Source organism: Manis javanica, chromosome 12 (genome assembly GCF_040802235.1).
Source record: "Manis javanica isolate MJ-LG chromosome 12, MJ_LKY, whole genome shotgun sequence".
In the NCBI taxonomy this organism is placed as follows: domain Eukaryota; kingdom Metazoa; phylum Chordata; class Mammalia; order Pholidota; family Manidae; genus Manis; species Manis javanica.
The window spans coordinates 4394839-4421304 of NC_133167.1; the positions used below are offsets into that span (position 1 = coordinate 4394839).

General features: G+C 50.2%; 1 protein-coding gene across 16 annotated transcripts in view; it reads right to left on the minus strand.

The window, feature by feature from the left end:
• AGAP1 (ArfGAP with GTPase domain, ankyrin repeat and PH domain 1) overlaps window positions 1-26466 on the minus strand; it is a 513333-nt gene that overhangs the window by 310451 nt on the left and 176416 nt on the right. For 10 of the 16 annotated variants that reach the window (XM_073217944.1, XM_073217948.1, XM_073217946.1 and 7 more), the window contains exons 2-4: window positions 26209-26267; window positions 20024-20111; window positions 19310-19321 (exon numbers count right to left, since the gene is read on the minus strand). In XM_073217944.1, coding sequence (XP_073074045.1) covers window positions 19310-19321; window positions 20024-20111; window positions 26209-26267 — 159 coding nt within the window. The remainder of the gene's footprint in view (window positions 1-19309; window positions 19322-20023; window positions 20112-26208; window positions 26268-26466) is intronic. The other 6 variants (XM_073217945.1, XM_073217947.1, XM_073217949.1 and 3 more) reach the window with 1 other exon arrangement.

The following is a 26466-nucleotide window of genomic DNA, read 5'->3' on the forward strand; positions in this document are numbered from 1 at the left end:
ATCCGTAACCTCGGACTTCTGGCCTCCAGAACCCAGAGACATTGAGATGCTGTTGTTTAACACCCCTACCCCCCGTTTGTGGTCCTTTGCTACAGCAGCCTTGGCAAACTAGTACAGCCTCTGACACCAAGTCTCTGTTCTAACTCTCTGCATCCACCCTGAGCGCGTGCACGCACACGCACTCTCCCCCCTTTTCGCTTACCTCTGGAACATGTAAAATCTCCCTTAGTCTCTTTCCTGGCTGTCTATATTCATTCAAATCATCTGTGGTCCTCAGCTAAGCTTTTACACAGGTTTCCCGCCTGACCACCCAGCCCCCACCCCCTCAGCGCACTCCACAACCAGAGGGATTTTGCCACAGGGCCACAGTTCTGACCCTGAGCCCACACACTCATCTTCACCCCAGGACCCTGAACCCTGAGCAGTTCCCCAAACATACCTATGTGTCAGCATCCGAGTGCACGTGGGGGCCTGTCCCTGCTCCATAAACTCAGCTTCAACCTCACCAGGCTTCACTGGCTTGCCCTGGGCATGCCGGGTGGTCACTAGAGCAGGAAGGCGGGCAGCTCTAAGATACTAGGGTCCCTCCACTGCCCAGCCCTCTGGGGAACAAGAGCCCAGTGGGCGTGACACCCAGCTCTACCCTGTGACAGCTGCTGACCCGCCTCCTCTCGTGCGTCTTTGTGTGCAGTAAGCACTTACTGGACGCATTCTTGGGTTATGCTTCTAGATGGCTGAGTCACCCCACTGAAGCCCAGAAAGATTTGCACCAAGCTCTATTTCTATAGTTTCTATGTAACCTGGAGTACAGGACTGCAGCTATTGTCATCAAAGGAGTTTGGCTCTGTCCTCCACCTGAAAGGCCTCTTACAATCTAAAATCTCTTTATACTCCCTGCTACGGTATATAACTGTACAACTTCAATATTTTACAACTGTAAAATATTGGCTCACATAATTTTTCTCATATTATGTGTATATCAAGAAACAAAGATTAAATACTCATATGCACTGGCACTGGCTGTGAACCCAAAGGTTTAATAATTAGATCAAATTCAGCCAAGTGCTTAAGTGCCCAGGTTGTGATAAAATAAGAATGTGACAAATAAAAGTTATATATAAGAAATAAAGTCCTACTACTGATTGTCAGCAGGCTCACTGGCACATGACCTTGGGGAACTAGAAAGACGTAGCCTAGCAGGTAAGTCAAATGAGACTTTAAAATATTTTTTCTAGTTTACTTTAGAAAAACGAGAGGAGGAGCTTTAGGCTCAAGTGTGCGTGGCACCAAGCTGCTGGCACATTCGGGGGTGGGGGGGCCACCACTCTGATCATTTTAAATTCAAACCCACCATTTCATCCCAACCATGAGGTCTTTTCCTACTGAAATTCTGGAGGACAATTTCATTTTTAGTGTAGATTTTTAAAATGTCTGTTTATAATCTAATTTCCAATTATTTCCCTGCAGGTTGGCTTTTACTCAACTTTGTATTCTTAGCACTTAGTGCAGGACCTCGCCTCATTATAAATTTGTTACATGCATGATGTTCAACCTTCTCTGACAGATATTATTATGTACCATTAAATTACTTCAGGGTAATTTTACTCTTAGAAAGTGTCCCCAAACCTGCCCTCTGTATTGGGAGCTACTGACATGTGCTTGGCTCAGCACACCTGCACGCAGGTGAGGGGCTGCTGCAGAGCCCCATGCCCGGCCACTGGCCTGCCAACTCTCTGGTGGCAGTGAGACTCTGTACCTGTGATGACATCTTGATGAGAAGGGACAACTGAGGTCCCTCCTTCACTTACATGTACTCTTTCCAAAGATGTGGTGAGGTCACCTGAGGCCACCAGCTCTAACTTAGGCATTCGGCAAACGGACAGAGAGGTGTGTGCTGAACAGAAGTCAGTTTCGTTTCTGGGCTTGATTTTCTTGAGTTTCACTGGACAGCAGAGTGAATGCTGTCATGTCGCCTGAGCACTCAGAGGTGACGCTCTTTTTGTCTGAATGCAATCTCACCTGCAATTTTTAAATCTCTGGCTCATCCACAGTGTTCCCAGAAAACTTCCCTGTTACCTCTGCTTGCCCTTGAGCTTGTATACTTAAGGAAATTGGTCTTAATTTCCTCCCCAAATGGGTGAAGTGGACCTGAATATACCCGCCAAGAACAGGAAAGCTGTTGACAGTTCTGTTGTGAAGGGCACACCAAGAAGAATACAGTTTTGTTTCTTAAACATCTTTTTAAAAGACTTAAGGTCCGGGACCCTTTATGATCCATCTGTAACCAATTACTCTACAGGTTCCAAGGTTACTATCCTGAGCCCTGGTCTCCTGCCATAGGAAACAGTCTTAAACTTGGGATGCCAGAGTAAGCTAACAGCTGGGTTCCTTCTACTATTTAAACTCACACTTGCTCGGACTCATCTACAATGGAGCCCTCTTAAATGCAAGGGCAGGCTACCCAGAGAGAGGAATAAATGTCTCATCTGTGTTGTCATTTCTGCTTTATGGGAAGAAAAAAAAGAGCAAACTGGATTTTCCAGTTCTAAAAAAAAAAAGCTTTGGTGGGATTAAGCACTGCCACAGATGTTTGACGTTTCTGTTTCTATCGTTCTGGCTAATTGGGCTGAAAGCTATTAATGTATCACTAGCAGTTCTCCTAGCAACAGAAAGTGATGCTAATAACAGAGACTTGTAAGACTTGATCATTTACGAAGTATTTTCCTTCCCACATCATCTCCATTATCCTCACAGCTAGTGATGCGAATACCATTACCGACCCGCACACCTCATGGAAAGGGACGGAGTCCAGGCACTGATCAGACCCACAACCAGCCTGCAGCAGGAAGATGACCCCAATCCAGATGCCCTGCCCCTCCCCGGTCCCTCTTCTGTGGGGGTTTCTGCTCAGACAAGTGCTGTCCGTGACATGCACACGGCCTCCCTGTCACCTTCCAGCACCCACAGGCCACCAGGGAGAACACGGTGGAGGGGGGGGGGGGCTGTCTTTTTCCTACTCACTGCTCCAAAAGGCAACATCTTCAGCTCCAAAAATTGCCCCTTTACTTTGGAAAGTAGAAAGAAAAAAACCTGCCTAGCACTGTTTCTTTTCATTTTTTGTTACTGTCAGTTTTCATGTTTTTCATGCTTAGGCGAATGATGAAAATTATTCTTGAGTTTAAAATCACATTTGTAGTGCACGCTCTGTTTTCCATAAGAAAGGGGAGAGGCATGACTCTAACAACTGAGCAGGACCTCCTGCTGCAAGTGATAGTTGGCCGCACGTGTCGTCGGTGACCCCGGAGCGACAGTCGGGGCGTCAGGAGACAGGCTGGCTCCGGGGCGCCTACGGTCACAGGTTAGAGAGTCTCATCATGAAAACACTTCGAACATTCGCCTAAAATTTCCTTCTTCATTACTTAGCCCTATGATAAAATAGAAAATATATCTGCACGTTTTATTGTTTCCCAATCATCTAAAGCAAGCAGAACGCCAGGATACATTAAAAAGGACTATGAGTCTTATTTCTCCCTAGGAGAATATTAAAATATTTTAAGCATGAATGTGCCAGAACTTTAAAATTTATTTTGCTCTAAAAATACTGAAGTCAGTAACTTATTAATGTTGAGGTTTTGGAGAAGTTCTGTATTGTGACATTTAAAAGGAATTTTGGACCACATGTTATTTTTATACTGGGAAAAAAGCTTTATTAGTAACATATTTGTTTACAAAGTTAAACTGAATTAGATTTCATTTTCTCTGCCAATTGTTTTAGAAAACTTAACATAGTTTAAAAAAACACAAAAAGTCCCAACAATAAAAATCACTGACAGTATGGATCTGACACCCAGTGACATCTAGGCACTTCCATGGCTGAACACTGTGGGTCACGATTTGGGGTAAAATGGTTTTCCAGCTATTTCCTCCATCAGGCCATGATCGCTAATGACCTCACTTGGATTTAAGATAAGAAAGGAAGATGGCAAAGGAGCCAAAGTCCCCAGCCAAGAAGGCAGATATGAACTTGACTGTAATTGAATTTCCTTTCCTCCATTCCTAAGAAAATGAGTGGGGAAAAGGTAAAAACCAGAAGGAAGAAAAGTCACCAGCCACTAAAAAAAGGGGCACAGTTCCATGTAACAACCCTCACAAAGGGCCGCCTGGAGAACAAAAAGAAAGGCTAGACCTGGAAGGCTGGCTGCACCACTCCCCGCGGGCAACAGCCTGGCGGGGGCCAAGGGAGGGAGCAGCCACCCCAGCCATCGGGGGACACCGGGGCAGCAGCACCCGAGCAGCAACACAGGTGATGGCCTTACGGCTCGGGGGAGGCAAAGAAAAAGCTACCCAGACTGCAGGGGGTCCCGCAGGGAATGACACCAGATCCTCCGCAATACACTCCTGCCACCCCTGTGGGTGAAGGGACCCTGGCACAGGACATTCAGCGAATGCCTAGGAAGAGCAGTCACCTTGGTTTGAAGGCAATTCCCTCAGAGCACAGAAGGATGGAAAGGGCATGGCGGACCCACTTTATGACTGTCGGGTAAAAAATATCCAGCCTCAGGTCCTGCAGCCCAAGTGAAGGGTTCCTGCAGAGCATCTGGTGCAGAACTGAGGCCTGATCATCAGTGTGGACCATCCCTCTGGTCCCGAGCACTCCAGATTACGGGGGTCCCCTCCGCTCCTTTCTCCTACCACAGGGAATGAGAGGGCACGGGGCTCCCCACACATATCTGATTTGCAGCGATGACAGAAAGCTTCCCAGTGGCTGCCACTAAGATCTGTGTGTGGCCACAGCCATGTGCCATGCAGGCCTCCCAGAGCAGTCAGGACAGCACTGGTCTCAGCAGAGAAGGTCTGGGCAGATGCTCAAGGGGTAGAGAGCCGGAGAGATGGGAGGACATGGTGCAAAGATACTCTGGGAGGCAAGGGGCAGGGGGCAGGGGGCAGAGGGCAGGCGGAGGGCGCAGGCAGGGCCGCAAGGGCCAGGAAGCACACAACCTCAGAGAGCTGAAGTAAATCCCTTCCGACTGCTTCCCCCTCTAACATACCTAGGAACACCCTTCCCAAAAGACAAGCAACTTAAGGGGTGAGAACACGAAACAATGTGAGACAAAATGGAACTCTCTAGGACCAAACCACATTTTGGAACCAATGGATAAAATTTGGAAAAATAATAGGAACAGAAGAGATGCCGCTCAAAGCTGAGTTTCTGGCAAAGAGGAAGGGCCTGAAGGAAACACAGTCAAAGAGATTAAAGACACGGAGATAAACTATTTAGGGAGAAGTTAATCGACAGGAAGGCAGACAAATGTCCCTAATGAAGGGAGAAATGGTATCTCAGAAAACAGAGCCCCAGCGCGAGAACTAAGGGGCTACACAGAGATAAATACAAAGCGATTTTCCTGAAACGTGGGGAGATCTGAATCTGCAGATTAAAGAGCACAGGATGTTCCAGGAAAAAGTGACACTGACTGCCCACAGCACTTTCAAGATGAGAGAACAGGCCGGGGTGTGGAACACCGAGCGTGTGGCCAGGGTGGGGTGGCTCGCCTGCAGGGGGTTCCCCATGCACCCCACGGAGCGCTCCTCCGGAGGCCGCAGGGGCTTCACGAATGGCTTAGCGCTTTTTAAACACGTGTAACTGGTTTGTAAGACTGTACCAACCAAGCTGCACTGTTGCACACCAAGCGAGAGGCCGAGCCCCCTGGACCGGGCAGCCAGGTGAAGGCCCCGGCAAACGTGGGACGCCGGCATGGCTGCAGCCTCACGCTGGCCTTTTAAAACCTGTCTTGCGTTTCTCTGTACCTGAAATTTGTGCAGACCAGCAACCGGCTACAGGACATGTCCCACCTTCTCACGAGTGCCAAGTTGGGCACACCTGCTTCAGCCAGGCAGTGCTTACTCAGGGTGCTCCCACCTGGGGGCGTGGGCGGCATGGCAGCTGCTGCTTTTATAGATTCAACTTGGAATTTTAATGGTCCCACTGCTCCTGCTACTTTATTTTGGGATCTACTTAATGCAAGAGCACCTCAAAATAGCAAATGGGTTGACCTTTTTTCAAGTGTCACTGACGTGGTGCAGCTTGTTTTCTTGACATCAAGCACACAAAACCAAAATTAACTGGGTGAAAAGGCAGATGTAAAACAAACTGGAGAACCTAAGGCTGTGTTTGTGTTCATAAAAACAGATGTGTTGTTGTCCCTGGTGAGCAATGAGTCAAAAATGTGTAAACTAGAACCTGTAGCATTTTATTAATGGAACACCATGATGTGCCAGGGATCTGCTTGAAATGTTTGGTAAAAACATGATACTCCTACTCAGAAGGAAGTTGGAGAACTAATGTTTGAGGAAGTGGTTTTTTGGCCAACAGCTAAACCCAATTTCCTTACAGCTTAGCTTCCAAGGTCTTTGAGGAAAATGTAAATTTAAAATATAAAACCTATTAAGAGTTCTCTCCTGAAATAATGTCTTCTTAGGACAAACATGAAAACTCCAGGTGGGTGCAGAGGTCGATTTACCTGGGCCAGTCTCCAGTTGTCAATATCCAGCCACAGACCCAATCTCACTGTCATTAGGTTTACTAGTTTTCCCATTAAAAATATCTAAAATTGCTGGAAAATAGCATTATCCCAAGACAACGTTCTCTGTAGTACGAGCTGCAGAATCTCAGATACTGCAAAGAATAATGCACACCCTGCATTACCAGCCCCAGAAGGCAGGCAGGCCGGCCACAGAGCCCAAAGCAGCTTTTCTCTTGTGAAGGTGCCCATGGGCTCTGCTTTGGGCCAAGGCGACACCCTACGGAAAGGGCCCCGTGTGTGACTGATGCCCACCTGCTGTCCTCGGCTCCGGCTCCGGGTGTGAGCTGGCTGCTGGGCCCGTTGCCTTGGGTCCTGCCTCTGTTCCCAGCTCTGGGATTACGAGCCATGGCTTCCTCCAGGACTTACTGGCCCTGGACTCAAAGCCCCCAGACCCACCCAGGCTGCCCTGATGCCACACACTAGGACTTCACACAAAGCTGCTTTTGTAAGCTAGAACCAGAGAACTCAGTACTTTTCCCAAAGCAGCAGCAGCTGTGCCAAGGGCCGGGCATCCTGCAGTAGACAGCTAGGCCCCCAGACGCGGTACACCTGTGATCCGAGGGCCTTCCTGAAACGGCTGCTGATCTGTAAAGTGGGTTGTAGGGCTTCCCGCGCCCTCTGGGGCCTTGATCTCCTTATCTGAAAGTTCAGGCAGTAACAGGGGCCACCTGAGGCAGCCATGGAGAGAGAGACATGAACTAGTCCGTATCAGCTGCCAGGATGCTTAGATGTTGTAAGTGCCTCACAGAGATCAACTACTAACCAATATTTTACACTAACTTTGTGACTTTTAAACTCACACTTTGAAGGAGTTTCAAAATGCAAATTCAAAGAACAGGGAGAACTAGGGCGGCAGTAACCAGGGGATAGAAGGTATGTGTCTTACACTCCCATTTCCGATTCCCTAACACTCTGGCACAATTCCACACGTTCTCAAAGATCCAGGATAATACTTCTTCCCAGGTCAAAACAGCTCAAGAAATAGCAATTCTTAGACAGTGTTTCTCAAATGGCTCCACAGAGAAGATTCTGAACATCTCCAGTACAGTGTAGAGTCTCAGTACTTACCCAAGCGTGTTTCTAATCTCAGACCAGGGCTTCCACTGAGAGCTGATAACCAGCCAAGGAGAACAGAACTCGTTTATACACGACCAACGGCCCGGTTTGGTTCTTAGGAGTGTTTGGCAAGGGCATTCTTACTGCACTCCTTTTCTCCAACTACCCGGAGGGCTCCACTGCCAATTTCTCCTTGTTTCTTCTCTGCGTTGGGTCAATAGAAGCTCAGTCTTCTGACCCACCGCCCGGTATTCAGCAAGCCCTGCATGTGCCCAGCACGGCAGGGAACAGAGCAAACAAGAGAATCTCTGCCCTACTGGAGCTTGCAGTCAAGGGCAGCAGGAGAAAGAGGAAATGGACAAGGAGGGCCAGGCAGGTGTGGCAGGGGGACTGGGGCACCGCGAGATGTGGCCTGTGACCCCGCAACCCACTGAGCACATGGGGCAGGGGTGGGGGCACGCTGGTTTTGAATCACACTCAGGAGAAGGAAGCAGTCCCATAACGGTGGCCACCCCCCTGATAAAACCTCATTTATAACCAAATCAATAAACTGCTTATTGGAAATGTTCTGATGCCCCCACTGGGATTGTACTTGGGCATTCCAGCACCTACTACTGTTTCTGAAATAACCTGTGTGTAAACTTGATGAAATATATTTAGCCAAGCACATTTGTTTCTTTGGGGAAAAGGTACTTTGGGTTATTTATTTTTAATATTCTGCACATTCAAGCATAAAAAAAGAGACTTACAAAGGGGCAATGCAGATTTGGGCATAAGAGCCCAGCTCCTTGAACCTGGTATATTTAAACAAGGCCTCCAAGTGCCACACTGATCTGAGATGTGTGTCCACAGTGGGAGTATCAGAAACGTGAGTGTGGGCGAGTCGGCAGGCACCAGAGCCCGGGTGGTGGGTTACTCGGCTCCCGACCCACAAGCAAGCTGTCTCTTAGTCCTTCAGATTTTACTGTTCACAACTAGTGTTTCCCACATGAAAATAACTTCTAATTAAAAACAAAAATCGTGAGGAGCTCCTTTCTACTTGCTAGATGGGAACTACCCAATTCGTGAATTGTTGAATAAAGCCAATTAGATCTTCGAATTAAAAAATTGTGCCATGTAGTTTTGAATATGCAATTCTAGAACTGAATATGTAAATGTAATGGCTTTATGAGTTGTTCACACATAATTCTCTGGGTATCAATTAGGTATCTGTTTCAAGAAACTAAGAAAGGGGGGCTGCTGTCAGATTTGATCATATAGAAAAACTAAGAAATCCAGGCATTTTAACTACTTGATGCTGTTTTTATACACCGTGGAGTAGGGGTGGGCAACCTGAGCCTGTAAAGGGCCAGCCAGTAAATACTTTAGGCTGGAGTATATCCCTACTTGTTTCTGTTGGCTTTTTATCTTTATAAACCTACAAAAATGCAACTCTTTTTAGTTCATGGCAGTAACAGTACCGGCGGGACGGGCACTGTCGGGGGTCAGGCTCAGCTGTGTCACTTCTCCTGCTGATGCCTGCGCAGTATTGTTTGGACGGCTGTTTTCCACTTTCTCTCCAGGGACTCTGTATGCAAACAGTGCACAAGGGACCCAGCAGGCATTGTCTCCAGGCCTCTGCCCCTAGAGGGGGCTTTGGTTCCCAAGAGCACGGGAGAAGGCCAGCAACCTCTGAGCTGGACAGCGCTGAGACCTGGGGCAGAGCCTGCTGTCAGGTGCAGCCCATGGGGCATCCTCATAGGCCAGAGTGGGGGTGCGGTGGTGCTACAGCCTCTCAGGCCAAACCTAACCCTGCAAAGGCCCAGGAAGCTCCTGCAGCTGTAACATCCCAGAACAAGCCTAGCGTGCATCTGCCACTGGTGCACAGCCAGGCTCCTGCCCAGGGAGGAGGCACGTGGCCCTGACAGCATGAACACACCCCATCCCAGCATTCCTTTGTGTGCCCAGCATTCCCAGCATGTCCCTCTCCCAAGCCAGCACTTGTTAATGACCTGGGAAGAACCCATGGGACTGCCTCCCTGACCCCTTCAGAACCTTCTGTTAGCCATTCCCCTGAGGGCTCCTGCTGTCCCCAGGCTGCCACGGAGGACGCACACGTCTGCCAGCCTCGTGACTCCCGGTCATGTGGTCACGCCACACATGGGGCTCCACTAGTTCCTCCAGGCATCCCCACTGTTGCTCGGGCTCCAGACCTCCCTTCTTCCCTCAACCTAAACCCACGCCCTCCTCCTCACGGGCGGACGCAGGGGTGCACCGTGGGCTGGCTCTGTTACCAAGACCCCATTCTTCTACATGCATGCTCTCTGCTCAGCATACTCAAGTGCCCTCAGAGCAGGAGCTGTTCTGTCTTCTTTGTGGTGTTATTTAAAAAAATTAAGCAAATATTAAAAAATGGGGCTTAGAAGAGGATAGCAAATGCTGGCCAAACTTGCTACCCGACAGAGTGATGTGAACAGAACAGGAGCAGACCCCAGGCAGGTGTCATCAGCCGACACACCTAGAATTCTTCCTGAACCTAGATTCTGCCTCAGAATCCTTCTTCAAACAGTACATCCAGGGAGCCAACCAGGATGGACAGAAGATTACACTGGGAGCTGAATCTCGGTTGCGTTCCTGGCCTGAAATCAATTCATCAATGAATTCATTAGGTCAAACTATTTGAACCATATCGAACTGCCATCGTCTGCAGCCATATGTGGCAAACACACACACACCCCCAGTCTGACTCAATCTTTCCCAGAATCTTGGCAGGTCCCCATGGAGGCCCCAGCCTCCAGCTGGGGGCGCTGACTCCCGGGGGACCATTTGGAATGCAGGGAAATTTCAGGCCCTCTCTTCGCACAACAGGTCCACCTTCTGCCATCCTTCCCGGCCCTTGGCCTGTCCTGCTGCTGGCATCCTAACTTGGCCCTCATCTCCGTGTCCTGGCCCTTGGTAGTCTGCCATGACCCCAGAGTGGAGTTCACACTTCGAGTTCTAACGTCAAGCAAGCACAATCTTATGGGATGTAATGTTTTCTTCAGACAATTTTGGCAATTCTTTCACCAGTCACAACTGGAATGTGCGGAATTGGAATCAATACTCCGCCTCCTCTGGCACATCAGTCTCTCTACCTTGACCCACAGCCATGCAGCTTAGAGACCAACCCCCAACCCCTCTCCCCAACTAGACACGGACCCCTTCAACCCTTCTTCTTTCCTCTGCCCACCCTGCAGCTGGCCTCACCCCAAATTTCTTCTACTACCTTCCACAGAAAACCTCTCAACCCTGCCTTGGTTAAGGGAAGGTCATGTGCATCTGATCTCTCCCCTCTCTCGGGACCAATAAAATGGAGTGAGGGGTTAGGAGACGTGGGGAGTAAAGACAACGGTGGGGAGGGGAAAGCAGAAAAACGATCCTGTGAGCTGACGCTTTAATAGCAAACAGTGCATAACTTTCCCAAGAGTAAGTTTTCTGCTCTTGAAGATCAGAAAGGAAAAAAATGCCTGAAAAAGACTGAGGTCCACTAAGTGAAATGAAAAAAGAGATTTGCCAGAAGCAGCCTTGGAGTGAGTTCAAACAGGACTGGCACACTCCTCCCGGGCAACGGGCAACAGGCTCTCCTGGTGCACACGGAGCACGACAGGTCTGCCCCCTGGGGACGAGATCTGCATCACAAAGCCCCCGCCGGCTGAAAGGCGGAGCAAGTCAGCCCACCTGCACCAGAGCCAGCCTGTCTTCTGCTAGAGCTGCTGAGAAATGGACTCGGCTCTTCCTCTCCTCTGCCGGGAGCCCCGAGGACCACATCGCCAACGAACTGCTTGTCACCAAATGGGGAGACCTAGCTGAGCACGAAGCCCATCAGAGGCAAGAAATGGGGGACAGGTTCCTCATGAACTTGAACGGATCTGTAGATTAGGGTGTTTCTAAAGCTAAATCCAATCCCTTAGCTGCTCCCAGTACACGAATAAACCTCCCCTTTCCTATTTGAGTTGGTCACCTATCCTTTCCCACCAAGAGTGTCTAGACTGATCCAGTGAACACAGGCCCTGTGGCCGCAGGATCAGGGCAGGCAGCCGCCTGGACCAGTGTGGGCTGTGTACTGCTCTGCCGCCACCCGGCTTCCTGGGACTGGAGCTGTGACGTGGCAAAGTGAAGGCCCAAAGCCGGGGGCAGGTGCAGCCAGGGACCACAGTGAAAGCGCTCACGGTAGCTCAGCTTTGTTGTATCCCCGCCTTGCATTTAAAGCTCTAGAAAACACCTTTGGAATTAAAATTTCTCTAGGAAATATGATTTGTAATTACAAAGGTGAAGCATTCTAGACCCTCGTCTCCTTTCTCCTACTGAAGGAGTGGTCTGGCTGTCATGCAAGCAATGGCACTTCAACAGCAGGCGCTCGCTATTCTGGGGCTCGGGGAGTCCGGTGGCGGCAGTGAGTCTTTGCGGGCTGCCTCGGGAGCCCAGGACACTCAGCTGCGTACCACACGCCCTCTGCAGCGCGCTCGCAGATGCCAGGTGTAAGTCGCTACCTTGAATTACAGTTATTTATCTAGAACCTGCTCTCCTCTCTAGAAAGCACACCCCGAACGCAGGCCCAGTGCCCAGATTTCTCTCAGTAGGCCCTCAGTGTCTCTCAAATCATTAATTATAACAGTATGGGACGGTGTGTTCTGAGTTCCAAACAACCGACTCAAAAACACATTTTGTCCTGCCAAGTTTGTCAATGCCAAAAACATGACAGCCCCCTTATTCTAGGTTTACAGCTTTCTTTCCTTTGTTCAAAATAAAGTAGGACATGCTTCTCGTTTATTATTTCTTTAAAGGTCTAGTACTAATTGTAGTATCCTTTACCTGACCTTGGTCCACCACCTAACCCTCCATGTGTCTTACATGGGAGGAGCACAGAGCCGGCAGACTGTTACACAGGTGAAGAGAATGACTATTTTCTCTACAATATTCCCATGGTTAGACAGACTGGGTTAATCTCTCAAATAATCAGGTTGAACTGATTTCTGCCTCATCTATTAAACCAACCTACAAATAGGCTCATAATCTTAAGGTTTACAGATAGATCCTCATAAAAAATTATCACGTACTTATAATCATTTGGTTGCAAGTAACACGGCAAAATTATGTTGAAAATTTTTAATGGCTAGATTTCAAAACAGCTCAAATTTTATTAGGGTTTACAGATTTTTTTAATTGGAACATTAAACAGCACCCAAGAATGTGTTCAGAAATAAGCCCTAACATCTGTTGAGCAGTGGTGGTAGCTGTCAAATTTTTTTTTTAAGTTTATTTGATTTGGAAAGGGTTTTGGGGGATGACAGCTAAAATGCATTTTATGTGTCCCAGAAAATAAGGCTGGGTGTTTACCACATGGTTTGTTTCTAAGAAACTAAGTAAACATTCATTAAAATATATTAAGATGCATGTGCTCCTGGGAACACATATACCACTCGGACAGACACGACTGCAGGGAAGCCATTCCAGGCAGGGTCCCAGCGGGAAATGGCAAAGCTAACGGAGGGAGGCTGGCTTGCAGCGGTGACAGGAACCCTCCATCAGTGTGCGACATCAGCAGCCTGCACTGGGCCGCTCAAGTCCACAGAGCAGGGGTGACCCCAGGGCCATCCCATCTTGGTGGAGTGTCGGAGCCAGGACACCGGAAATGAGAGGACAAGGATGCCTGCGACTCCTCCTGTCACCATCACCATGCTCTGAGCCCACGTCCACCAGAGACCCTCCTGACTCCACACCAGGGTCTGTGCAGCACCCCACCCCTGTGCTGGGTTCGAACTCAGCTCAACTAGAACCAGAGAGGCATGCTCAGCCCACTTGAAATTCTATTTCCTCTACTTTCCAAATTACATGATTAGGTCCCAGGCACCATGAGCTGGGTTCTATTTTCAATGGCCTGAGCCTGAACTGTCAGGACCACAGCAGTGGTAAGGGAAGGCGACTCCTGGAGCAGATGATGCCCTGGACTGGGCGTGACAAGGAATACCTGATCATCAGCAGAGGGGCGTGGCCAGGACAGAGGCTCTCAAGGCACACCCTGGGGACCCGCTGGAGCTGGGCTGACCACCTGGGCAGGACCACGCAGGAGCCAGGGGCAGGGAGGCTCTCACACTGAAAGGGTATCAGTCACTGAGCTCTTGCTGTAGAAGCAGGGTCTTCTACATGTATTTACACTCTTACTTAGTCTTTACAACAACTGTGAAGCAGAGAAGCCTAGGTCAAAATTCAGGAGGATGACCTTACCAAAGGTCACACAGATATTATGTCCCTAAGACAGGCTGGGAACCCAAGTTTCAAGGCCAAAGGTAAGTGTGGGGCTGACAGGGAGGCTCAAGAGCTTCTAGAAATTAGTCCAGCCACTGTCCCTGAGGACCCTCAACAGTCCCGGCAGGACAGGATCCGGACAGCACTGCGGAGGAGGAGACCCGGCCCCTCCAGCCCTGAGCTCCTGTACCCCAGGATTCTCCTGAGCCTCTTGGCAAGATGAGCTCCGTCTTGGAGTACCACCTTGCTCCAGTCCTGAAATCGCTGAACCCTTCCACACCATGTTTTAGCCCTCGATCATTAAGGATGATGCTACACACATCGATAGGCTCCCCCAGAATATGAACCAGCTCACTCCTTCCTGTAAAACCTCCAGTCTTTATCAAGCTCCATGTATCCGATGTAAACCAAATAAAACAGACAAGCTGCAGGCTCTGCTCAGAGATTCAGGAGATAGGATGCAGCCAGCGCACTTTCCAGCTGCCTAGGCACAAAACAAAAGCATCCAAGTTGTCATGACTTAGGTTCAAACAGTCCGATTTGCTACCCCGAGTTCCACGAACCCTGCACCTTACCACCTCCACCACTGCCTTCTACACACACGAGTTCTCCTCACTCAGTGTTCCAGCCACTCTTAGGAGCTGACATTCTCTCCAAAAACTTTTCCTCATAAGCGGGATATGCAGGCTCCTCCGGACTCCCTAATCCGCTCCAGACTCACCTCTTTATATGGGAGAAATTCCCCAGAACTTTCCCGTTTGGGAAGGACGCTGGCTTCCCCGCTTCTCCTAGTGGGCATCCGCCTTCAGTACTCTGCCTAGACTCTTCTGACTATGTGACTCAGGGTCTCCTTGTAAAATGAAAGGTGCAGGGCCACAATTCCTTTCATAAGTCACTGTTTTCTGTTTTCGGGAGAAGGGCTGGGGGCCCCTGCTGCAGGGGGCTCTGGGCTGCGGTCACCCGTGTGCAGTCACGGTGGGGAAGAACCACGACACGGACACAAGGTGCACACGTCACACTGGGAGGAAGGCATCACCTTCCTTGGAGGTGAGAGGCGGTGCCATCAGCCTGCCCGCTGGCACATCCCCATTCCAGGCTCTTCGCCAGGAACCTGCTGGCTGCCGGCCTGGACAACATGAGCTTGTGACAGACAGCCTTGGGGCTTCTTGCCCAAAAATGTGAGTCGGTTAAGAGCCTATAAGCAGCTGAAGATTCTTTCACAGATGGAACGAGGCTCTGATGAATGCAGCTCATGGGGACCTGGGAACAACAAGGGGTAGGGAAAGTGCAAGTTCCCCGGCCAGCATTCTCACCTGACTCTGGTCTGCTTGCCCACCGTGCACGTGCAGTGCTCGCAGGCACAGGCGCGCACACAGTTGGCAATGGGCTGTTATTGACTTTATAAAGAGCTCTGCCCAGGGCTCTGGGGCTGTGAAGAGGCAGAGAGGCCTGGAGACAGAGACCAGCTTGCTGCATGCAGACTTGCCCTGAGGCAGATGGGATTCTAGCGCTTGAGGTGCCACCACGAGATAAAGCTAGGTATAAACCCGTTAGCCCCCAACTGTTCCGTTGTCATTTTTGGGTCTCACTGAATCCAGAGTGAACTTGCCTGGGGCTGAAACCTTCAGGCGAGACACAGGGCAAGCTGCTCCCAGGTCAGACCTGGCCGAAGACTCCCTCAGCCAAGCCCTCCACGTGGCTGCAGCAGGCCGTGACCCCCACCAGCCCTCGCTCCCTGAGCTTTGGGCCCCTGCCCTCATTCGACTGCCTTCACGCTTGGATGAGGGTTTACTCCAGATTCCAGGGAAAGTTCTTGCAGCATGACTTCATTCTGACACTTTTCACATCACTTAGTAGCTTGTAGTTCCCTGAAAAATAGCTAAAAGCAGTCAATTTCACAATCACAGGAAGGAAGTTCTACGGCTGTTCTTGTCTCTACCAACCCTAACGCCTTCCACTCAACCCACTAGACAGTTCAGTCTCACCTTGGAGGACTAGGGGCCCCGCCCCTTCCCCACCACCAGGAAGGCAGCCCTGGAAAGAGCTTTCCTGGCTCCAGGTCCTTCTGCAGGAGCTGCTCTGCCCCGCTCTGCATGGCCCACGGCGTGAGAGAGAAGAGGAACAACACAGAAAGACGCCGCAGGGATGAAGTCTTGGAGCAACGACTCAGTTCTGGAGCTCAGGACTCTCCCGGGGACACCATAATCTCCTGGGCCACGTGGTAAAGGGGGTTCAGGGCAGGGCCATGCTTTCTATCCAATCCCCCACCTAACACTGGATTGCCTGGCTTCTTTCCTTTTTTTTTTTACCTTGAAGGGTGAGAATTAAAAAACTGAGTCAGTCGCATGGGGTCTGTGGCAGGGAAGGTGGCATGCACAGTGAATATTAAGCACAAACACATTAGCTAGAAGCTCAAATTACATGCCCAAAATGCCATTCACAATTCTAATTAGCAGCCATTAATAGGGCACTAATGGCAAAGGAGTAATTTTCATCTGAGTCTCTATACTGAAAGTGAATGACAGCTGTGAAATTCCCATCAGGGTGTGAAGGTCAGATGGAAGCCAATCTAACCTCTGATAAGTTCTAGGGTACCAGTGTGAGCGCCTCTGGTCAGACCTGGAGCAGCTCCTTCTGTCACCAAGTGGCGGGGCAACTTCAATAGTGCCAGGCAGCTGGAGTTTAAACATCATGTATGTATAATACACATACTGCTGTGGGTCAGATTCTGCCCCATAAGAGACGTTCAAGTCCTAAGCCCCAATATCTGTGATGTGACCTAATTTGGAAATAGGGTGTTTGCAGACGAGAGCGAGGTGGGGTCACACTAGTGTGGGGTGGGCCCTGAATCCTGTGACTAGTGTTGCTGGAGCAGAGGCATGAAAGAGATTCTCCCCACTTGGAGTCTCAGGAAGGAACCAACCTGCCCAGCACCTTGATCTCAGACCTCCGCCCTCCAGAGCTGGAGAATAAACTTCGGCGGTCTTAAGCCACCCAGTCCATGGAGATTTGCTGTGGCGGCCACAGGACTCAGACACACACACATTTGTCACACACACGCTCACAGCTAGAAGGGGATTTGCCTGCACAAAAACCTGACTCTTAAATTACTTTCATGGACTCACAGGCTCCCTACTGAGTTACCCACTTTTGCATTAATTCACTAAAAACCACACACAATACTTAAACCTATCCCTCATTTAAACAGCCTCATCTAAATCATGTGAATCAGCTCTTTGCTGCTAGAATAAACTATCAACCAAAACGTATTACACAATTAAAACACAACAGATGCTACCCTACCAGATTCAGCCACAATCCACCTGATGAGAAGCACGCTCCACTGGGAACGTGGAGGTCACCCTGCAGTTTTCTAAAAAGTGGGAATTCTTCCAAAAACAGAAGGCCCTTACCATCTTCAACCACAGCAACATAGAGCTCCCACCAAGGACAGAGTAGCTAACGGATAGTCACATGATAATTAAAACAAAAGAACAACCAGGTGCAGGCAGAGAAGAGCAGCGGACGCCAACAGGCTACAGGGACAGGCGGACCCCTGCCACACCAGCAGCAATGTGCCTCCACTTCAAGTCACTGCCCACATGCAGCCAGAAGGCAGCTCATCACTCTAGCAGTTGTAAGTGGACAGGAGGAAAAATTAGAAGATAATAACTACATCAAAAGAGTGGAGAGGCCCCGTACTCCCCCTCAGCTGGGGCCGACGACTCCTTGAGCTGTGCACTAACCTGACCCCTTCAGTAAGAACGGACGCCCCCTTCCAGCTACAGGGCCCCTGAGCATGAGTGAGAACTTCAGTGTGGACAGACAGCAAGAAATCAAGTTGCATTTGATTTCTCATTCATTTCCTTTCAGAAACAACGAATTATGGTTCACTCTTGATGCCAAGTGAGACTGGCCTGGCACGCAGGTGGGAAATGGGAGTCCGTCTCATTGAGAGGTCAACATGTGGCCACCTGCCTGGTTCCTGAAAGGCACGGGTGCTGGCCCCTGGGAAACAATTCTTTCAGGACTAGGAGGCCCTGAGGCACCTCTGCTGGGGTGCAGCTGGGGTGGGGTCGCTCTAAGCTCCTGGCGCCCCACGGAACAGTCTCACTGACCTGGGGTCTGGAGGTGAGAGGACAGGCAGGCAGGGCAAGCTCCTGAGAGAAGGACCTGGGACAATCTTTCCCTGACCCAGAAGGCCTTGGGCACAGGTCCCACCCCAGGGAGAAGACAGTTCTACTCTGAATGAAGGGGCAGCCTTTCATGTACTCACACACGCTTCTACCCTTTAAAATAACATTTTTTAAATCATATGCGATGCCATGAATTTTCAGGAAAGTAAAATGTGTTACGTGAAGAATCGATTAAGTGGTGCTACTAGAGAACACAGGTTGGGTCACCCCCCGACCCCCAGCTACAATTTTCACTTTTGAAGTATGAACATTCAAGAGAAACGCCTTCATTCCAATCAAAACATATGGGCCCCTTGTGAAGAAATCGCAGTCGGGCCCAGATGTGATGGAACAGACCGTGCGCGCCAGAAGGGAAGCCAGAGTGTCAGCCCCAAAACCAGAGGCCCGGCCCACGTGGCCTCCCCCACCCACAACTAGCACACGAGGGGAGAGCAGGCTGACTTACTGAAGAGGCGATCACTCCACACGGGGCGGGCTGACCAGTCCCCTCAGCAGCTGGTGTCACTGACCTAGACAACTGCTAGCCCGGAGGAGTAAGCAGAAAACCCGGGAAGAAAGCTCTCTCCAGGTGTCATTGGAACGCCTGAGGCTAAAACCCAGACTCAGACCCAGACTCAGACACCCGGAGGCAAACGCAGCCCCAGCACAGCCCGGGGATGGAGCCCAGGAGAGACGTCAGAAAATCTCTGAACTGTCTCTCCTGCCTCGCCTCTCTAAATCATGCCATTTTTAGCATCTGTTGTTTCATCAGAGAGCCACGCTTTTTCTCACTGGAGCTCCCACATTTGAGCCTCCGCCTCTCATCTTTCCAAATTGTCACCTCATTATGAATAATGGAAAAAGTAGCCTTTCCTGATGTGACCACCAGTTGAGGTTTTTATGGCAGCGCTAAAAATTCTGCAAAACAATGGCAGAGCCCCAAGCAAGGACATTCACAGAATCCCACCCTTTGCCCCTTTTCTGGATGGTTCCATGGTCCCAGGACAGGAGTTAAGCACTAGAACAGGTTGTTAGGGGTGAAGCTACTGAGGACTACTGCTAAAAACACTTCTAAGGGACAAAACAGGGTGAAATGTTTAACTTAAAAAAGAAGGATCAAATGAAACCAAATAGGATGACACACAGGAGGGGGAAGGGAACACTACGGTACAGAGTCGTGCCTCCTCTCTCTTCAAACAAGACAAGGCTGCCATGAAGGAAATGTATAGTTACCTGCGTCCATATCTGCAAAGAATGGAACAGCCAGTAAGAAAAAGAAGGAACCAGAAATTCAGTGTCTCAGAGTTGGATTTTACAAGGTTATATGGAGAGAAAAAATAATATAAGAACACTGCTTGGGACCTACACCTCGATTAGGGGACACAAGAGTTCAATGGTTTCCTATCACTGCTATCATAATTTCATTTAAAGCAAAAAAGAAAATATGAATATGTTAACTGAAGTAAAAGCCTAATGGCAAAAGAAATACCTTGTTCTGGTGCAAAATGATTATTTAATGTTTATAATACAATATAAGGGGGGAAACATACTCAGATACATGGGCATGGCGATCTGAAAGGCTACGAGACTAAGTAACAGTGCCTACAAATTGTGGATAGACTCAATATTCAGATCAGAGTAATGTCCAAGCAATATTTAAAGGAGTAACACTGGATTAACATTCAAAATGACAGAACTATTAGGAAAGAAATAATAAATTCAATAGAATTTCAGGGTTCTCCCCTATTGCTCCAAACACCAAAGGGAATATAACTGGTTAGCTAAAAATACTACAAAAGACACAATATACTTAAGAATTTTTACCACTTGGTAGTCTATTACTTTTTTTGACATGTGATGCATCAAAGTAATGATTCAGAATACGCTACAGAAAAATTTTAAAAACTAAACTCTCTTAAAGTCAAGATGGTGTACCCAACTGCATACCTTCGGGAGATTCCTCCTGCACGTATGTGCCAGTCAGATACCGGTGCACCAGGGCCGACTTGCCGCTGGCCAAGTTACCCACAATTCCCTGAAACAAAGAATCAGACAACTGTTCAGTATGACTCCATCACTGCATTCAGCAATACGCAAATACAGAGAGATTACAATGCACAGTAAGTCTAACCAAGCATACTCATAACTAAGCTCTGGCTGGAAGGCCAAAAGCTGGCTCGTTAAATCATTCTGCTGCAGCAAATGGGGTTCTAACATCCTCAACTACCCCCCACATTTGCATCAGCCTCAACAGCCTAAGAGCATCCACGCTGTCCGGGAAGCACACACCAGTCAAGCTCCTCCAGACAGTGTGCGGTGGTCCTCCAGGACAGTGAGTCAGCCCCTCGGCACCCACGTGCTAAATGGGACTCGGAAGTGGCGAGAGTGACATGAGGATAAGAAGAATCCTCTGGTGCCTTCCATCCCGACTTTGGGTGGGCTCTGGGGCCGGGTGAGAAGGGCCACATCCAGACAGAATGGTGTGGGGATGGGCTGGGGGGCTTGGGGCTGGGACCAAGGCAGGAGGTCAAGGGCAAGCCCACTCCTCTGGAACATGGGGGCTGCACGGCTGAGACAAGAGAGGCCGTGGTCGGGCGGTAAAGCTGTTCACACGGTGAGGATGACCGTCGAGTCAGGGTGACACGAGGGCCAGCACTACAGCGAGTGAGAGAGCGCAGGCTGAAATGGATGAGTAACGAGCAATGATCGCCTGGTCGGGGGTGGGGGGCACAGTAGCTGGGCTTACGGTGTGCGTGGGGAGGTGCTGACCCCTTGGGAAGCCTGCCCCCTGTCAGCACTCAGGACCTCATTCCCCTCCTCTACCCTCTCTCCCAAGCTGCTGATCAAGAGCCTCCTCCTATTTAATCTTTTTCTCCCCACTAGAACCTTTCTGTCTGCATGGAGGCATGAGCAAATCAATTCTTTAGGAAAAACAGAACAGGAGTCTGTCTCTGGTCAGAGGCCCCCAGGGCCAGGCGCAAGGCCACGCTGCCCCGACCAGTCCCTCCTGCCTCCATCTGCACAATCCGCGGCCCTGATCCTACTGGGGCAAGGATGATGCCCAACGTCCCCCGTGACTTTGCTTCTGAAACGACGAGCATCCCTCCCGCTCCGGGCACAGCCCCGCCACCAGAAGCTGCGGACCAGACTCTCTTCAACCTTCCGTCTGGGATCCTTCCCTGCATGTCCTGGATTCTCCCAGATCCTTGATTCTGCCACCCCCAAGTGTGCCTGACCACGTCCTGCTTCCTCTCAGCAAGCCACTGATCCCCAACCTCCTCCTGCACCCCCCGCCTGCACCAGGAGGTCCAACTCCACCAGCAGGACCAGCCAGCGCCTCATCCACCTGCACACTGCTGGCACCGCCAAATCCTGCCACTCTCCCCGGCAGTGTGCTCGCCAATTCTCCCACCACACCCCCACCCGGCCTCTCAAACCAGGAACGTGGAAGCTGTCCCGGGCCCTGCCCTTACAGGCACCTTTGCCGGCACCCCGGGCAGGCTGCGCTGTCAGCCGGAGCAGGCACAGCCTTCAGCGGGCTCCGCCTGCAAACGCCCCGCTTCACCCTGTGAATATCTGAGAGGGTCTGTGAAACTGCCACTTGGAAATGCCACTTCCTCAGTTCACAACCCTTGGAAAGATGCCCAAGTGCCTGCAGGCCAAAGGCCAACTATTTCACGACAAACGGCAACGGGCTCCCTCCAAGCCCACACACAGGCCTGCGGACTTGACCATCCCCACCTCCTTCCTCCTTCGCCTGGGCTCCCTCCTTTCAGCTGAACGGGGCGTGTGGTTTCCCTGCTTCTCCTCTGCACCCCTGCAAGGCCCTGCCCTGTGCCTGGTGGGGTTCCTGGCTCTCCCCCCAGTTCTCAGGCCCCTGAAGACCAGGAACTATGTCTCTGGACAGCAGCAAGGACACCCACTCTCAATCCCTACACTTAACAGCTTCCAGCCCAACAAGGTGCCTGGGAAATAGGGGGCGGGTGGGTGGAGAGGAGCTTGGTTGGGGGGACAAATGCACGATGACCTCAACAACTGGAACAAACGTAAGAGAGGACAAAGTTGCCATGAAGTTGTAGAAAATGAGTTACAAGCGGACCCTTAACCCAGCCTGCCTTCCTCTCTCCAGCCACAGCCTGTTAGCCTCTCAGCTTCCTTCCCAGCCTGGTCAGTCTTCTCCACCCCCCACTCCCAAACCTCACCCCAGCAGGCCCTCCAACCCGACACCCCGCCCTTCCCACGTCAGTCACCGCCCACAACACTTTCCCCCTCGGTGGTCAGCAATCACTTTGGATGCCACCTCCTCTGAGAAGCTTTCCTAATGCCACAGCCTCAGCCAGGCTCCCCTCCTCAAGCTCCCTAGTGACCTCCTCCTGAGCTGTCCTGTGACTTACTCCGTTTGCCCATGTTGGTTGCTGGGTCTGTCTGCTTCCCTAAGGGCAGGGCTGATGTCTTATTTTTCCCTGGGTCTCTGTATCCCAGGGCGGCACTGAGCCCAAGACAGACTCTCAACGACACTGTTTAAAAAAGGAATGAATGAACAAATGATTCTAAGGCAGTGTGGGTGTGTATCAGGGAGATGCTATGTGGATGGATCCTAAATCAAGCTGTTTCCTTTCCTATTTGACTTATGACTCCTTTTTACCTTGGGCCTTTATAATCTGAGAATTTCTACCTATTAATTATTCTTTTTCCCAAGGGCATCTGCTGTTTGTCAGCTTCATGCTGAGAAAATCCAAAACAGTATGCCACAGAACTAAATTTTTAATTAAGATTAGAGTCTCTCTTTCCCGAGGAGGAAAATGCTCAAAATCAAACACTGTTCGGTCTGTGCTTCCTGTATGGGGCAATATTCCTTCCTTCCTTAACATGTCAATGATTTGCAAATAATTAGTTTACACTTTAGGAGGATAAAATCAATCCACCTTGGAGGTGGAGCGGGAAGGTGTTTTATTTGGTTTGAATAGTCATCTTACATTGCCGCTCACCATGGGCATTATTTTAACTTGAAACACTGGCAGAAACTAACAGCTGTGAAGGGGGAGTAAAATATGGGCTGAAAACAATCTCTGAGCTGCACAGCTCCACACGGATCCCTGAACTGCTACTGGATGCAAACACGAGAGAGCATAACCAGTCCATTCCGCGTCCAGAGGCTTCAGGGGGAGAAACAAAGGCGTGAAGGCACCCTGAAATTGCAGAACTACCTAGTTTAGGTGACAACAGGTCGTCACCATCAGCCCTGCATCCTCCGGCAGGGCCACGCACTGCTACGGCCCCGTACCCCACATCTTCAGATTACAAGAGGGAGAAGAGCACGGGTTCTTTCTAACTGCTTTCTCCACCATCTCACACTTTACCACTTACCTGCTAACCATGTGGTTTGCTAAAAAGGAATCGAAGCTTTTAGTAAAAATCCCAGTTGGGAATTCCATGAGAACACACAAACAGGATGTGACAGGTTGCTGACCAACACCCCCGCTACAGGCACCGTGTCTGGGGTGTGTTTACTCTCTGCCCAGATACAAGCACTGAGCACACCCTGCCTGCCCGCGCCTGCACAACCAGTGTCGGCACCACGAGTGTCAGTCATTATCCAACCGTAACACAACTTCGGAAAACATAAGGCATGGCACGACCACTCTTGAAAAGAAAGCAAACATTGAAAATTTTTCTCTGAGACGGATTCCAGAAGATTCATTGCAAGATACATAAAGAGTCCACTTGAGGCTTGTGATTATGTCATTTAATTGCTGCATTTGGCGCTGACCTAAGGGGCCACCTGGCCGGGGGGCTGGTGTGCGCAGCAGGGAAACAATTGCAGCCCTGTGGACACGTGGAGGCAGCCTCTCAACAAAGGAGAGTGTTCTCCATAGCACAGAAGGGCCCTGCTGAGGACAAGCTGCCAACAGCTTCCACTTCGGGAGGGCCCTCGGGGTCAGCAGAGCCGGCCACCCTGCTGAGGTCCTGTCTGTCCACACACAGGTCAGGTGGTGGGACAGAAAGGACTTCCTCCCAAAGAACAGCAGAATCATTTGTGTCCTTCCCGGGAGATGCGGTCAAGCCCTTCGGCAGAGCCAAGCAACCTTTTAACATTTGGTCAAGTTTTAGGAATGTGAATCTATGCTTCCTTTTAATGCAATCTCCTCTTAACACCTCTGGGTATTTCTTCCAGAAAAGAATGCACTTTTGAAATGTAAATTTTTGGTAGAGAGCATCCTGAATCATCGCCATGTGGGTTCTGGCAGGGCCTCTTAACTACCAAAGTAGGGTCTAAATCAGAAGGTCCGATACTCGGTGACCCTTCAGACTACTGCTGTCAAAGGCCTCTGGCCTCATTTGACTACCTTAACTTAAACAAATAAAATTTAAAATTCAGCTCCTAACCACACTTCAACTGCTCCATGGCCACTCAGGGCCAGCGACTACCACCCTGAACAGCAAAGATGAGCAATGTGCCCACTGGTGCAGAAAGTTCTAGTGGCAGTGCAATACAGAAGCCCAGACTCTAGGGGCAAATCTCAGCTCCACTGTTCACGACTGTGGCTTGCCGGGCAAGCTCTTCATCTGAGAGTCAGCTTCCTCCTCTGTGAAATGGGGTAAGAACAGCGCCCAGCCCAAGGGGCAGCTGCCAGGGATAAATGAGCCAATTACATAAAGCACTTTAAAAGTGTAGTCAGCGTCATCAAAACACCACGCCTGTTGTTTTGTCCTGATGGTAGAACCGAAATGGCTCTTCAGCTGTTGGCCCAGGGAGTATCTGAAACCAGCAAATCTTTCTGAAAACTCCCAGTAACAATGCTGGCAACTTTGTAGCATTCACTCCATGGGTGTTTCCTGCATGTGTCCTGTAGCTGCATTGTGCCAGGTATGGGGGTCACAAAACATGGACGACCAAAGAGGTGGCTGTGTCAAGGCCAGTCTTCTCAACAGGCCCAGGAACTGCTGCACATCAGCAAAGGAACCCACGGGCGGTGCCGCAGAGGATGGTCAGAGCTGTGAGGAACGGGGGCAACTGGAAGGAGATGGGTCCCAACGACACCCACCCCAGCGGTGAGGCGGGCTCAGTGACCACGCCCCCCGACTTCAGGGTGTCTCCCCACAAGGCATCCTTTATTTGTAGGTTTAAAAATGTGTTTTTCCTGGTGACAGCCCAGAAGTTCTCACTTCTCAGAAGTGAGAAACCCAGAGGGCCCTGTGCCCGGACCCTCAGCACTCACAGGGCACCACTGTGTATGGGGCCAGTGGGGAGGCGGCCCGGGCCTCAGGTGGGGGACGGGGCATCACTGAGCGGACAGGCTGGGGCCACTAACAGAAATGTGGGCCTCGGGAGAGAGGACACAAAGGGGAAAGAAATCCCCGGTGAGCAGCCGGGTTAAAGAGCAGGTCCCCCGCCCAGTCAGGCTTCCCCAGCAGGGCACGGAGGCGAAGAGCTTGGCACATACATTTTATAGTCCAAATCCATCACCTGAGAAGTTATGAAACACACACATGTACACACAGACACATCCCCCAAATGCCACCCACCTCATGACAAAGACCGCGGGTATTTACACGTTGTTTGTCCCTTCCTTCCTCCCTAAGGTGGGGCATGCAGTGGGGAGGTGCTCAAAATGTGTGGCTGCTACAGACTCAAGTCATTTTTTACATAAGCTAATTTTAAGCTTTAAACCATCCCACTGGAAGAGTATTTAAAGTTTGTAATAAAAACAAAATTCTTTTAATTTTTTACCACTATTTTATAATAAACAGCTAGTCACTTATTTTTTTAATGATGAATTGCAAAGCTTGGTGGCTTACTGCAGAAACCTTCCATGACGTCTTGCAAAGGGTACATAAAGCCACGGCGAGTGTGTGTGTGAAAGGCAGAGACACAGAACCACACACAGGACCACTCCGACGTGGCTGTCACACACAACCTCAGGGACCCTGCCCCACACTCCCCGCTACAGCTGGCTCTTCCCTGGGATACACACAGAGGCAGGCCCCCACACGTGGGCCCCGGGAGATGACCAGGCTCCCTCGGGATACCGGTCAGGGTGGGCTCACAGGTCACATCCCCCACCTCGTACCCAGCCCCCGTTCCTGCACATGAGGAATGACGGCTTCCCAAGGCCAAGGGAACCACTTACCACTTTGAGCTCTGGGACAGACCGACTCAGTGTCCATTCCTGGCTGTTCACAAAGGCATCTATAAAACAAGAGGGAAAGCAAAGTTAGATGCCACAACTCACTTAAGTACAAAGTCAAATACCCCAACGGGCCATCTTTCAAACCAAGACACTTTAGACACACAGACCGACCCACACATCACTCCCACCCCAGACAAGCTGCGATTTGCTGGTTCACATGGCTCATTTGTTTGAGTCTGTCTCTCTCCTAAGCCACTG